This window comes from Amblyomma mixtum, chromosome 1 (assembly GCF_055824585.1).
Source record: "Amblyomma mixtum isolate Tamu chromosome 1, ASM5582458v1, whole genome shotgun sequence".
NCBI classification, from domain to species: Eukaryota; Metazoa; Arthropoda; class Arachnida; order Ixodida; family Ixodidae; genus Amblyomma; species Amblyomma mixtum.
The window spans coordinates 172,025,852-172,041,096 of record NC_143012.1 but is presented as its reverse complement, the minus strand read 5'-3'; the positions used below and the strand labels follow the sequence as shown (position 1 = coordinate 172,041,096).

At 47.3% G+C, this 15,245-nt stretch overlaps 1 protein-coding gene across 1 annotated transcript in view; it reads right to left on the bottom strand.

Moving 5' to 3' along the window:
• The window catches only part of LOC149369811 (O-acyltransferase like protein-like), a 119,872-nt gene that overhangs the window by 28,404 nt on the left and 76,223 nt on the right, over window positions 1-15,245 (bottom strand). Inside the window, exons 9-10 of the mRNA XM_089576511.1 lie at window positions 10,391-10,556; window positions 9,058-9,140 (exon numbers count right to left, since the gene is read on the bottom strand). Coding sequence (XP_089432637.1) covers window positions 9,058-9,140; window positions 10,391-10,556 — 249 coding nt within the window. The remainder of the gene's footprint in view (window positions 1-9,057; window positions 9,141-10,390; window positions 10,557-15,245) is intronic.

Genomic DNA, 15,245 nt, shown 5'->3' with positions numbered 1-15,245 from the left:
TCCTCATATTCAATTCGTTAATCGAATGAAATAGTGGAAATTGGAAATTATTCGAAACTGTTCGAATATCTCCGCCAATTTTCGAATAACTTTCGAATACTTTTCGAATAACTGGCATGAATAAACGCCTCGGTTACTTCCGACCATTCTATCGATGGCAGCGTCAGCTCCGAGTACACACAGCTTGCTGCCCCAATCAACCTACGCGAGAAGCAAAGATCACCGATTTAGAGAGCCTAAAGGCTTCAGCGTGGCCACGACATGGTCCATTCGTATGGAAACATTCATAATGCCGACCTTCACTGGGCACATCTGCAATCGCCAAGGCCACTTCTCTTAGTAGTGTCATAGCTCGCACATCTCTAATCTGCCGAGAAGTTCCGCTACATGCCTATTCCCCGAAAATTTGATTCACTTTCATCGTCAATAGTTGAGGTTAAGTTTATTATGCGAGCGGCGCATGACATGAGAGTTGCATGAATGTTGTCAGCTCATACTCACACATCTCTCCACTATATACCTCCGGTCGCCTAAAGCCAGCTAGAGGTGAACACGCGAGCTAAGTGACAAAGAACGAAAGTCAATGAAACGAAGAAGACGATGAGTAGATCGCGAACTCGGCGATAACTGGTTCGAAGAGCCGACAGCAGGGGAAGCGCCTCGGGCTACGCGGACGCAAGCCGGAGGGAAGTGTCGCTGAGCCATTCGTAACCTCTCATATATTGCATCATGCAGTCTAGTTCACTAAATAAACTCGTTGAAACGTAACTGTCATTGATGAAAACAACCAGCAACTGACAATATGCGTAGAGATCAGTTGTTGCGCCCCCTAGAGGGGATCAGCGTTTCACTTTTTCCCGTCGCATGTATCACTATAGTGTCTAGAATAACCAGTATATTCTGGGCACTATACTGTTACTCCACGAATTATTGTGCCCTTCTGCAGCGCCACCGCTATCGTTTCGCTGCTCCTGCCCGCACGCCACTAGTTAAACGGAACTATACGGGTCTGTTTCCGCTTGCTACTTTCTGCGCGCCGATCGACGCCGCTGCTCCGACGCCTCTTGCTGCCTCGTCAGGAATGAAGGTGAAACAGCGACTGCGACCTGCAGAAAGAAACGCAGTGGTGTTCGGGCTTTTTACGAACATGTAGAGGCAGGCTCGTCCAAGTGCGTCTTGTGCGTAGCGGTTGTCAAAACGCCAGCTAGCACAACTACGCCTTTGATCACCACCTCAGACGGCATTCAGGAGCCCGCAAGGAGTATGAGAGCGGAACATCTTCTCAGGAGCGTTCTACATCAAATACAAGACAGGCAAGTGCTAGTTCGTTTTTCTAGCCACAGCTGAGCCCCCAGAGCCCCCCAGGCATGACGTTCTCGAGGACCGTCGTGCCTGAAATGTACAGGGTCGTCCACTCTTGGGGTGATCACCGCTCCCCGTGGCTGCGCTCCGCGGAGCGCCAGTGCGTCCGGCGCGGCCGCGCATCGAAGCAAAGCTGCGCATGCGCGGGGGGAACTAGGGGAGGTGCTTCGCGTCGTCTGCTACAGCGCTGGAGCGCGCCGCTCTTGCTTTGCTGTGAAGCGCACTTCACTGAGCTCCAGCGACTGAGGGACCGAGACGGCATCGCGGGAAAGAGCACTTTAATCGCGGCAGCGTATTGGTTTCGCCTAGAGCATGTGAACAGCCTGTTTCTTCACCGTCAGAAAGTCAATTCAATGCAGAAACTGAAACAAGCATCTCCGCAGATAAACGACTTAAGCATTGCCCCCCCCCCCCCCCCCCCCCGATTGATGAGGATAAAATGACTAAAGCGCTATTCTTTTGCGCGCTGTGCTGGTGCTATTTTTTGTTGTTGCCGCAACTGTTAGTGCCGTGTGTCTGGAGATCCTATCAGGCGCGCTTTTCTTGGTTTAGGGCGATGACGTGATGAGCATAGCGCGCAGTTTCGTGCATCGCTTGATGCTATATCGAATTTGATTAATGGGGCTAATAAAACGGCCAACACCCGTCGCTCTGCAGATGGAATCCCACACATCCGGCACGCACGAAGGCTGATCAAACTATTTGGTCACCGCTGAGGCCTCTGGTTAATATAAACCGCTCGGGGTTTATTAACGTGCGTTTCCATAGCAGAGCCACGGGCGTTATTGCATTATGTCATTAAAATTACCGAGGTCACTTAACACTGCTTGCGTGCTGTGAATGCGAAATCATTTATGGGTCATCATGAATTCTGCTGCGTGTTCTATTAAAGGTTTCCCCCACCTTTACCATAAAGGCCTTTGTCCAGAAGGTCTTTGGCCTATAATCATTTACCACAAAAAGCGTTCGACCCGAAGGCATTTAACAATCTCATAATGACTATCAGCATTTATTATGCCCTTTACCTAAAGGCCTTTTAGCTAAAGGTATTTGTCCTAAATGCCTTTGACCTAAAGGTCTTTGCCATAAAACTTTTTTCTGAAGGCCTTTATTGTTTATCATTAGTGCCTTTCACCATTAATAATAATGTCCTTTACCTAAAGGTCTCTATTGCAAAGGCCTTTCACCTTAAGGACTTTGTCCTAAAGACCTTTCACTATTATCACTACTAACTATTAATACTGCTAACTATTATCCCGTACACACATCTCTGATGTCTAGGCTATATTTCAATTATGATGTCTGGCTTTCCTTGATTACGTCATCTGAGTTTTTGGACCACTTTTGCAAACAGCAACATCCGGGTTTCGTTGCCGATAAGCCATATAATGTCGCTATAAAGGTGAAATGTTATAGGGCAAAAGAAGGACGAACACAGATAGTCCATGGACAGGACAGCCGCTGCCCGCTCCTGGCCACAGGACAGCGCCTGTCCTGTCCATTGACTATCTGTGTGTTCGACCTTCTTTTTGAGTTGCAAAAGTTGACCTTTCTTCAGAATGAACCAAGCAGCCGTGGAACACGTTTTATTCTATATTGTCTCCATCGAAGTACTGCCTCCGCGGCTGCGGTTGAACCCGCAACGTTTGGATCAGGGGCAAGAGCGAAAGTCACTGAGTCACGGCAGCGGGTTTCTCAATGATACGAAGCCGCACAGCACCAGCGCGAGTTCAGCTTGAATCATGTCCGAGATGTATAGGATGGCGGTCTGTGGTAGCCGAGTCATGCTACCCGCTCTTATCAGCTTACGATGCTGATACGTGGCTGCTCATGACTGCTCAACGAAGGGGCTGGCCACTCTCAAGCGAATGATTCTCGGATTGTTCGTAAAAGCGAAGGCCAGCGGACGTTTTTACTCTGACCGCAGTTCTGTCGGCTTGCATGATCATCGTGCGATCAGCTTTGGAATATGAATTGCTTTTATCTTTTGCTGCTTCCCATGCCCCTTCGGCGACAAAAACTCTTTGACAGCGCAGGCCCATTTCATTTCCCGGTGCACTTTCGAAAAGGTAGCCATGTCGCGGGTGCCAGAAAATGAAAGACGGCGCATTGTAGATCTCTGCCTTCAAAACTATTCCCAAAGAGTTATATCAGAGATGACTAATCGGCCATTTAAAACTGTGAATCGAATCATCCAGGCGTACAAAAAGGAAGGAAGAATTGCTGATGCTCCCCGTAAAGCCCGGCCCAAAGTGACCACGGAAGAGGACGACATGGCCATTGTTGCGGCGGTGGCTGACAACCCCACTTCAACTGTTCGCGAAATTAAGAATAACCTCGGGCTGGATGGCGTCTCAGACACGACTATCAAGCGTCGCCTCTACGCGGCAGGTCTGAAAAGCAGAACGGCGGCGCAAAAGCCAATAGTGAGCGCGGCCAACAAAGTAAAGCGCGTAAATTTCGCCCTTCAGCATGAGCAGTGGACCGAAAACGAATGGAGAAAAGTCGTCTTCACAGATGAGTCCACCTTTACAACAAGATGGGACCAGAGGCAGCGAGTTTGGCGCCCCGAGAACTGCCGGTAAGCATAATTAGCGTGAGCTCTCATGTCTTGCAAGTGCGCAGGAACTTTGCACAGATATGGAAACGAAGATGTTGATAGCTTGTTACTCTATTCAAAAAATTTCAATGATAGCATGTGTTCAAATTATAATTCATGTTGCGCTTTTTCTTCCGTGTTTTAAAGGAAATATTGAGCTAATAAATGTCATCTCGCAAGCCATATTTTCAGCGCAACGATTTTTGGGTTTCATCCCAGATTATATATACGTTTCTGTATCCCGTATTTACTTCCTGCCAAAGAGTTTAGAAAATTTTGAAACCAAAGACAATCTCCGATTTACTAGCGTTGTGCTGGACCCACGAGCGAAGAAATGTTTGCCTGAAGCTGGGCATAAATCGTGATCTATGTTGGTGCTTGTATTTTAGATTTAACGTCTTATGTCACATAGGCTATGTGAGACGCCATAGAACAGCGCGCTAAAAGAACCTTGACCGTCTAAGCGGTCTTTAAAATGTTATGATATCGCATACATCAAATGCGTTTTACATTTCGACCGCTCCTAACACGGCCGCCGCGGCCAGGTTTCGTTCCCGCGAGTTGGGATCGGTAGCCTGCGCCATATTGTAATGAGATCAAAAATGACAAAATGTGCGGCCACCGGGGTCTTTGTTCATTCCTTTCGTATTATATTCCGTGATAACCACTGGAATGACAGGAAAGGCACGGTGGCTGTATATTTGACTCTGGGGACGAGTTCAATTGCGTTTCAGCCTGTTAGTGCCAAGCCAAAATCTTAAGAGGTCAGAACATTTCGGTATTCATTACTCTCAGTCCAGACTCTGCATCTGCTTGTTTAAAAAAGGAAATACAATTTTTTTTTATAGATACATGCCGGAGTTTATCCAGCGGGTCGCAGCTAGCGGCCGCTCTGCTGTGAGCGTCTGGGGCGTAATGACTGCTGAAGGACTTGGACCTCTTGTTCAAATCCAGGGCCGCTTCAATGCGGACTCATACTGTTCAATCCTGGACGACGTGCTGCTGCCGTATCTAGTCGGAGGACCATTTCCGGACAATGAATTTATCCTGCAGCACGACAACTCTCCGATTCACAAGGCAAGAAAGGTCGGTGCCTACCTGGACGACCGTGGCGTGGCAGTTCTGGACTGGCCACCACAATCACCCGACATCAACGTCATCGAGAATGTTTGGGGCAGAATGAAATTTTCTATGGCACGCCGACAACTCCACAGCCTCTCAGCGGACGCGCTTTGGACAGCTGTGGAAGAGGAGTGGGATCGCCTTAGGTCCAACACTAGCTTTTGTCGTTCGCTGTACAGCTCCATGCCAAGCAGAATGCGAGCTGTCATTGACGGTGGTGGCGAAGCCACTCGCTACTGAACAGAGTAGAGTTTTAAGAAAGAACTGCTCTGCAATGACGCCAACAGCGATTAGAGCGAAGATATGGGCCCAGGAGAAAACAGACCAAAAAAAAGGCACACCAGTAAGCAAGAAACGCTCACATATCCATACCAAAGTATCGCACGAGCCCCATCGCTTGTCTCCTCCTTTCAACTTGGGTTATGCATTTTCCCCCACCCCGACCACTTTTTCTGAGGTGAAGGGCACCCTCACAAGTACCGTCTTCAAGAGAGATGGTGACTCACTTCGTTTGTTTTCAGGCAGAAATAGTTGTGCCTCTTACGTCTAAAGTGTCATGTCTTTTACTCAACGTCTTTTCCGTGTCTAACTGTGCAGAAAATGTTTTTGTAAATATATGTCACTCATTTCTTTCCTCTTTCACTTGACTTCTCTGTGTTGCTTCTTTCTCACAGAATACAGCTTAATTGTAAGCTAGAAAACAGACACGTCTCTCATAGCTTTTCCCCTCCAACCGCCTATTCAAAACGAACACAAACAGCATTCTCAGACAGTGTGCATTGATCCCAGAGACTCAAAAAAGAAAAAAGAAACGTCAGTGCTACCTGCCTTACAACAGCTTATGAATGTAATAATCAAAGAATTGATTTGCGATTAATCTACCTTAGAATGCGACTTCCCGCGTCAGGTATCCCACAACGAACCGGAACTGCTTCGGCGATTTTACATCAAGTGATGGTAATCAAAATAATTTGTTAGTTGGTTTGTTTATCGGGTTTAACGACATTAGCGACTCAGGATATGTGGGACGCCATAGTGGAGGGCTCCGGAGAATTTCGACCACCTGGGGTTCTTTAACGTGCAATGACATCGCACAGTACAAAGGCGCCTTGCGTTTCGTCTTCATCGAAACGCGGCCGGGATCGAACCCGCACCCTCGGGATCAGCAGTCGGAAGCCCTAACCACTGAGCCACCGCGGCTTCACATGACGTAAATAAGTTGTATTTTTTATCGGATCTAGAAATATGACTATGGGGCGTAAGGTTGCGACCCTTTGATCGCAGAAATCAGTTGCTATGCCGGACAGCGCAGTGTCGCACATCCCGTAAAGCGATCCACGAACACCTACGAGCGACATTAACACAACAATAAAATAGCCGCGGAGAAGCTGAGATCACTGATTAGCTTCTGTCAAAGTACTGTTTTTATTGCCCGGCTTAATGGTAGAAGAAATGACAAGCAAATGAACAAAATATATATACGAGTGAACAATCGCTCAATTTTTTTTTCCTGATTTTACACGGATGTTGGCCATTTTATTAGCCCCATTAATCAAATTCGATATAGCATCAAGCGATGCACGAAACTGCGCGCTATGCTCATCACGTCATCGCCCTAAACCAAGAAAAGCGCGCCTGATAGGATCTCCAGACACACGGCACTAACAGTTGCGGCAACAACAAAAAATAGCACCAGCACAGCGCGCAAAAGAATAGCGCTTTAGTCATTTTATCCTCATCAATCGGGGGGGGGGGGGGGCAATGCTTAAGTCGTTTATCTGCGGAGATGCTTGTTTCAGTTTCTGCATTGAATTGACTTTCTGACGGTGAAGAAACAGGCTGTTCACATGCTCTAGGCGAAACCAATACGCTGCCGCGATTAAAGTGCTCTTTCCCGCGATGCCGTCTCGGTCCCTCAGTCGCTGGAGCTCAGTGAAGTGCGCTTCACAGCAAAGCAAGAGCGGCGCGCTCCAGCGCTGTAGCAGACGACGCGAAGCACCTCCCCTAGTTCCCCCCGCGCATGCGCAGCTTTGCTTCGATGCGCGGCCGCGCCGGACGCACTGGCGCTCCGCGGAGCGCAGCCACGGGGAGCGGTGATCACCCCAAGAGTGGACGACCCTGTACAAAGCTATCAAACGCTCCGTCCGTGATAAGCTGCACAGCGTCATCAGCACGCCGCTCTGTCGCCATCACGCAGCTCTGTCAGCACGCAGCTCTGTCTGTAGGCTCTGTCGCCATCACAACTGACGGCTGGACGCCGCGAGCTGAGGACAGTTACGTGCCTGTGACGTGCCACGTGTTGAGTGACGACTTCGTGCCTCTAAGTTTTGTTCTTGCGTGCCGCCACCTTGTGTAACCAGCCGGAGGGACGATGCTTACAGCAGCATGGTCAGTGCAAGAATGAACCACTGTTTATTGAAGGCACAGCTTTTATAGGCACGAGCGAGAGCGCTGTACCTACTGCGCATTACTGTTGCGCATCGGCGCGATACAATCACTGATGTGCGGCACTGATACAAACACGACACGTGTCCGTTACACCTTGTGCAAATCATACTGCTGAGAACGTGCGTTTTTTACTCATGGACCTTTTGAAAGAGTGGGACATACATGAGGACCATCCTTGCTATGTAATGACTGACAATGCTCGGAACTTTGTGTCCGCGATTGGGCCAACGCCTTGGGTGCACGTTGCTTGTTTCGCGCACACTATGCAACTTTGTGTTCAGGACGCGAACAAAGAAGAAAGCAACAGATTCATAAGCCTGTGGAAGATCACGGGCTATCGTTGCACTCTACAAACGAAGCAGCAGCGCGAGAACACGACTGCAAGAAATACAAAGGAGAATGGGCATAGAGGAGCCACTGGAGGGGATACAAGATGTGCCCATAAGATGGAAGAGTGAATACACCATGCTAGCGCACTCGCAGAAGCTGAAGTGAGCTGTGACAGTAGACTTGGCAGAAATAGATTCTGTTGACAGCCTGAGCACTCTTGAATGGCGTCAAGTAGTAGCGCTCGTGTCAGTGCTGCAACCGATTGAAGAATACACTACCGCTGCTTGTTCCGAGCCCCACCCAACTTTGTCTCTTGTTATTCCCTTTGTTCACTGCATTGAGGTGCCGCTTTCTAAAGAGGCCATTGGTGCTGAGGAGCTAGAGTTTTCAAGGAAATCTCTTAAAGGATAGCACTGCATGATTTATCATATGCCGACCATATTCCGCACGACAAAAGGAAATTTCCAGTGGTGTTCAGACCTTTCAACTGCGGAATCCGCGCCGTGACGCAACCGAGGGCTGTGCATACGTACCATTTTGATACTTTCGAGGGCAGAGCTTTGCACTACCGAGCAGAAGCGCAGAGGGCGCTTTTTAGCACGATTTTCGCCACTACCCTTGAACAGTGCAGTAGGACTATGCCCTGGAGCATAGCAAGCATAAGGTGGAAGCATCTGGGTTATTTGTCTCCTTGTCATCTCTGCCTCCGTATACCGTCGACGGAGCCGCTCCCTTCCCTTCTAAACGTGGGCTAACAAATGAACACCGTTCTGGCAAAGTCGAACAGCAGCGGGAACTCCGCCGAAAGGAAAAGCTTTTCGCCTAATTGTTTGTGTTAAGCAATAGTTTACGATGCAATTTTTCGAATATCGAACGTGCCACTTTCTCTTGCTCAATTTTCCGTAATCATGACACGGTAATCTCTAGCAAACTTGCTGCTAGCCATGCTTGTCCCATCTGTCGACTTTCTTACGCCTTTTACAAAGTCGCGCTTCCCTTCCTTCAACATCTGTAAACAACTGGCGGAAAGCTCTGATCTTCTCAGTTAATAGCGAATTTCCTGAGCCTGGATTAGTCATGAGCCGAGTACATTAGCGTGCCCGTGCCTAAAAACGTCGTTAAACTGCGCTGTGTGAGGCGTATATGAGCGCTCCTGTTTCCGTGTTGGGGGAGCTGCAGAAAGGTGACTGCATTACCGTTGCGTAATCTGATACACTAGAACAGCCACTAGGAACAGCTGGAAGTCCGCCGAGATGAACCACAGGTGGCCAGCCGCACCCTGCGGGATGAAACGTCATTGTTGTACCACGTCGGAAAATTGGAACGCGCATTTCTTTCCCAAAAACTCATGCTCAATGTTGCAAGCGTATCATTTAGACACCAACGAAGAATAAATCAGTTCACAGGTGTAGATCTGAAAGTAAAATTGATACTATTGCTAAGATATCTACGCTGTACGTCAAAAAAAGACAGGCAGAGATGATCCGGTGCGATGAAGTTCATAAAGAGAGTTTGATTTTAAAGCGATTCTTCTCACTTTTGCCTTATCTCATTGCCTGAAACTTGCGCCAATTTCGCTTTACTTTTTCCAGCTTTTTTGCCTTGTTAATGATGTTAAAAGTTATAATTGCCGCATCTATATTTTTCTTTACTCCTGCTACCTTTATAGCTCGCTAATATTTTTTTCGCGTTTCCATTTGTTGCAATTTACACATTTCGCCTTGGCGCGCCGCATTAGTTCAACCTGTGTCGCGGGCTCGTTGGCGTGGTCAGCAGACGCGCGCTCACTTTCGGGCCGCTTTCCCATTTTCCTTTTTCGCCCCTCGCTTGGAGGAGACATTGCGCCCGCCTCTCTAAAGCACCTCACCTCTCCGTACCCGATAATGCTGGTTTTCCCTCTCGCCTGTCGACGGAGAATGGCCCCCCGCGCAAGAGACATACAACACCATTTTCGCCTTGTGGCACGGATTAAGCTCACGCATTAGAGAAAATATTTATCGCTGCCACCTCTCGCACTAAGCCGAGGGCGAGGAGGAGTGTGGCAATAGCTTTTGTTAGGTTATCTTTTCCTTATTTTCTTGCTGTGCACTTTACCCTGTCATTTCACTGTATTTTGCAGAAGCTATTTTACCAACTACCGCAGTAGCTTGACCGCGCACAGCACTTCTCTGTCGGCGCCTCATGGGCGTTTGCCCTTCTTGGGCAGTTCAAAGTCATTAACGGGAACAGAGTACAAAGATAACAGCCGTAAGCAATCAGCCCAGCCTTAAGCAGCGGCGACGCTTTTCAGAGAGCCAGTCGCATGCTAGCGCTGAGTAGATCCACTAAGGCTCCCACTTCAAAAAAGGCGTGCACGCGATAAAATGCCTGCACTCAAGAAGTGCTGAACCAATTTGAACAGGATAAGAGGACAACAGGACGCACACGACGGGTCTGTATAGGGTAATGCTTTACGCGCCCCGCCTGTGATCCTGTCCGCAGCCTTCTCGGCCCTTTTACCCGTGACAAAAGTCAGGTACCAGCACGCACGTGTGTGAGGTGGGGGTACTGGTTTTGTATGTTGAGCATGAAGGTCCACCAGTGGTTGCGCACGTGGTCGTAGAAAGTGGTGTACACCATGGCGGTCGTGGGCCCCGTGACCAGAAGCGGCAGTAGCGAGAAGCCGCATGCTGCTACCACCACGGGCAGCAGAAGCCTGCGCTGGGTTGAGGAAGGAGGCGCCTTTAAAACATGCCTTCGGGCCTTAATCTATTATTGCTCTCTCAATCTGGCCAGCTACACTGTAAAGTAGCCGTGATATCAGTGTTGAACGCAAGCACTTATATGCACATACACTCAAGGACACTTCATGAAGACTTCTAGGTATTACTTAGTGGTCCCGAGCTCTGCGCAGTATAGTTACTTTGCCAACAGATCCTCGAATAGTAAAGAAGCACAAGACGCACTGTCATCATCATCATCACCACCAGCAGAAGCAGCCTTCCTGCACTCCTCAGGGCCTGATCCGGGAGCCCACATTAGAGAGAGAGAAAGGGCGGTTTCTTAGGAAGAAGGGGGGCGGGGGTTGCACAGCTGACATTCCTGGCATAAACGTTTATGCTTTGTTCTCATTATTATTATTATCCATATTATCCATATTATTATTATTATTCATGTTATTATTCATTTATATTAGTTATCAGTTCGCTATCATATAATCGGTGACTTTAGGTGGTATAGAAACTTTCACAGCATATATTTTCCCATGTACAGGACCCTTACACAACACATATGGGACATGTGAAAACGTGAAAAGGTTATCGTGCTGCGTAGTACACACAGGATTCCTTGACCTGCATTGTGAAATTTGCGTGCACAAGCCTGATAACTTGCACAGGGAAGAACATACAACCCAGGCAGCGCATGGTATCGGCCCATTATTGAAAATGTATCGGTCGCCAGCGTCACCACTGTGTTCCCAATATAGACCATGTTACTCTGTGGCAATTACGATAATAGCCATACCTGTACCATGAGCGGCCAATATTGCTGGTGCAGCTATAAGATGAATACATTAATGGTCCTACATGCACTCTGTTCCCGCAATATTAGCAGCGCTGCTCATTAAATTGACAACAATGGCCCTAGTTGAGCACTATTTCTTTCATGTTGGCAGTGGCACTCAGTTACATTTGCAATGACCACGGATTATAATAAGCTACGAATATTGGTATCGTCACTCCCTTACACAGCCTGCAATAGGGCTCCTTGTCCAATGTTTTCCCAGGATTGGCGGTGCCTTTCTAACAGGCTTGGCAACATGGGCCATTTCCCGCAGTTCTTATGTAACTTAAACCAAGAAATAAAACGTGGCGCCCGGAGCACGGCGACACCAACGGCATATTATTTCCCACCGTGTGGCGCTCCTAGGAGAATTTTAAATTCCACTTAATTTGGTTAACTAACTTAAATTATGCAAAACTTTCAACACTCAACAGTCACCGCCTCGTGCGTTTCGTTAAGTTGCTGAGGCAGTTACAAACAACCAGTACAGTTTTTTGTAGCAGCATATCTTCTGCGCGTTTTGTTTCTAGAATTCAAAGAAAGCCTGAGAAATATGAAAAAAAAAGAACACGGGATCGCGATCTTGCGCTTCCATGTTTCAGCGCTGCCAGGCGCGTACTGAGTGCACAAAAGGTGCTTGTTCGTGGTTTTTCGTTTTTTGCGAGAAGCTCTAACACCAACCATCCAGAAATGCTGCAGTTCTGAGCCGCCCGTCGCGTCATTTCGAGCTAGCCCAGACATTCCGGGACGGGTTGCATGACCATGGCTCAGGCCGACCTGTCTACCTTGTGAATAAAGATTGCAGTATTTTTCGCTGCACCAGCGAATCATCGTATTCAAGAACGGAGTTGCTTGGACGTGTATTACACTGCTTTCTTTGCCGCACCTATCATATATGTGAGCACTTGGAGATCACGCATTGAGCATGGTAATTTTAGTTATTGTTCCATATCTTTGGTATTTTCATAACTTCGCGTGAATGAAAAGACAAAAGTTGCTCACAATTTAGGTGCGTAATTATTATAATAAAGCTAGAAATTATCTTCAGTTGTATAAACTGCTTTATGCATCTCCGTTTGTGAGTTTCATATTTGTATTTCGTGGTGTCACACGGAAAATTAATATTATAAATCGGCCAATGAGTGCAAGGCAAATCTGATAAATATGATTCAAACTTTGCAATTTGGCAATAGTTCTTCAGCCTTATTTAGAAGTTATTCGGCAAGAATATTTGCGAGGATCTTCTCGCGCGGTCTACGCCGCAAAATTCAAAGTGGAAAATATTAATTTTTGTCTTTTTCCTGCGGTAGTCACACTTAAGTTGAATATCACATTGCGCATTTCTTTGAAGCTTCGATGTATTTTATAGTCATCGTGCAAAAGCTCGGCCAGGAATTTCTTTCAAGGCAGTACAACAGCCATCTTGCAATAGGAGGGCCATGAGTAGTTCCGATATGATTCATCAGTTCACTCAAGAACAGCTCCACGAAACAGTTTATGTATGCCTGTGCCGCGCAACATCAGTTTCCCCAGCTGTGTTGCTCAATACGAATCATCGAACGCCAGCTAACTCGACAGTAAATGATACTTTAATAAAATATGTCCGACTGGACGGTTTGAGTCACTTTACTGTGTAACAAAAATACATTGGTTCAAAACTTGTTGCAGTCTTCCTCCAAGGTTTCGTGAGAGTTACAAAGTTACAACAAATTACACATTATATAGAAAAAGGTCCGACAGCATTACGAAGCACAGACGGTACCTCGATTGCATGCGATAATTCTCCGCTGGTGTTGACAGAAAAGGCAATGGTACGCCATAATGCATATGCCTGTAGACAACCATGCTATGCCAATAATTCAAGCGCCACTATTAGCGCATACAGGGCCGTGCACTAGGCCGCTATTGGCATTGCACTGGCTGAATATTTTGAGGTGATTGTTACCATTGCACCGGCTGGACATCGGCCCATTCCTGGCGTGAACGATGAGCCATGCTTCAAAAAAGTAGCGATTTGCCCAAATGGAAATGAAGGACAGATTTTCGTGCCAAATTTCGTCTCTGTTATACCGTCGGTAATCCATTACAGACGAGCTGCTTAGGAACGTTTATGTTCTGCTTGACGGCTGCATTCTCACTACTGTGAGCTGCCCTGTGAACATATGGCTTAACTTCAGGTTTCTTTATTTCAGCTACTGCAGCGTCAAGAAGCTCGGCCTTCACATTCTTTGTGCGCTGAAGCAATGATTCAACCACCGCCTTCAAAGGTACTCTAGGGAACGCCGTGGCTTCAAAACGTTCTAGTTTTTCGTGAAAGCTGCTTTTAATGGCAGGGAAGCAACTTGTTACACCGAATTCGCTCTCTCTGCTGAACCATGTAGCGTTTCTTCCTCAGCATCGATGGTAGGCTCGCTAAGCAAGGCCATCCCAACGGCCACTGTGATTTTTTTATGCGGATATTGATGATCTCTTCCACAGCATCACTCACGACTTATTTTTCGTAGCTGTGCATGAACTTATCGAATATTTAGGTCCAGTGTTGCAGAATGCATGTGGCCAGCGCATTGTTGTCAGTTTAAAGTCCAACCTTTTAGTTTGTACTCCACCGTTATTAATTGAAGGGTTACGTGTTCCTCCTACAGGAGGGAGATGTACCGCCTGTTCCGTATTTATCTGTCCGTGTTAGAAAAAATTCTCCTGTGCAAAATACTGGACTGTATGGGCTGAAACGCCGACTACAAGGTAGCTTATGATAGTCTTCGTCTTTCGATATGTAATTTAACATCTAAACTTGCCTACATTTTCAGGAATCGGCGAAAAACTGCATTCGGCTGCGGCAGCACTTTTCGTCCAGGCGAGCAAAGAAGCCAGTCGACAGACTGCGCCATCTGGCGAGCGGTGTTAATTTCAAGGAGCAGACGACACGCACATCCCAAGAAACCGCGCGAGGTGCGCATTCCAGCCCCAAGCCGTGACATCGGTTGCCTCACCGCTCGCCAGATGGCGCAACCTGTCAAAGTGGCTTCTTTGCTCGCTTGGACGAAAAGTTCTGCCGCAGCTGAATGCAGTTTTTCGCCGATTCCCGAAAATGCAGGCAATTTTAGGTGTTAAATTACTTATCGAAAGACGAAGACCATCATAACGTACCTTGTAGTCGGCGTTTTGAGCCCATATAGTTCAGTAGATTGCGCAGCGGAATTTTTCGTAACAGGGACAGATAAATACGGAACACGCGGTATGAGCGAAAGCGCTGCACCAGCGCTGCACCACATTCATCAGCCTAATTTGAAAATTACTTCGAGGCTTACTTAAAAACAATAGTGTGTGTGCGGAGTTTTAAGTATTTTCTTTCTTTAAAATTTAAGCAGCTCTAACTTTTAGGACGAATACACAGAGGACATGACAGGACGGGCGCTGACTCCGACTATGTTTATTGAACACGTTTTTCGCAGAACATATAAGAAAAGACGACCGTGAGCGCGTGCGCATCTGCGACAGACCACAAAAGGAAAGGCCAAGATGACAAAGACGATAGCAAAGGTGACAGCATTGCCGTTCTTGCAAGAACCAAAACGATGAGAACTGTGAGCCATGGCTTGACAAAATCAAAATTCTAACCAGGAGCAAAGATAGATTAGCTCGGGAATTATCCGAAGCATTTTTCATCAAGGCAAAAGTAGACATGTGTGTCAGCACCACTTCTGTCGCCCTGCATGCCAGCTAATTCAGATTGCTTAAAAATAAGGGACGAAATGCGTGCCGCCCTCATTAATCTACCTTTGCTGTCATCTTTGTCATCTTGGCCTTTCCTTTTGTGGTATGTCGCAGATGCGCATGCGCT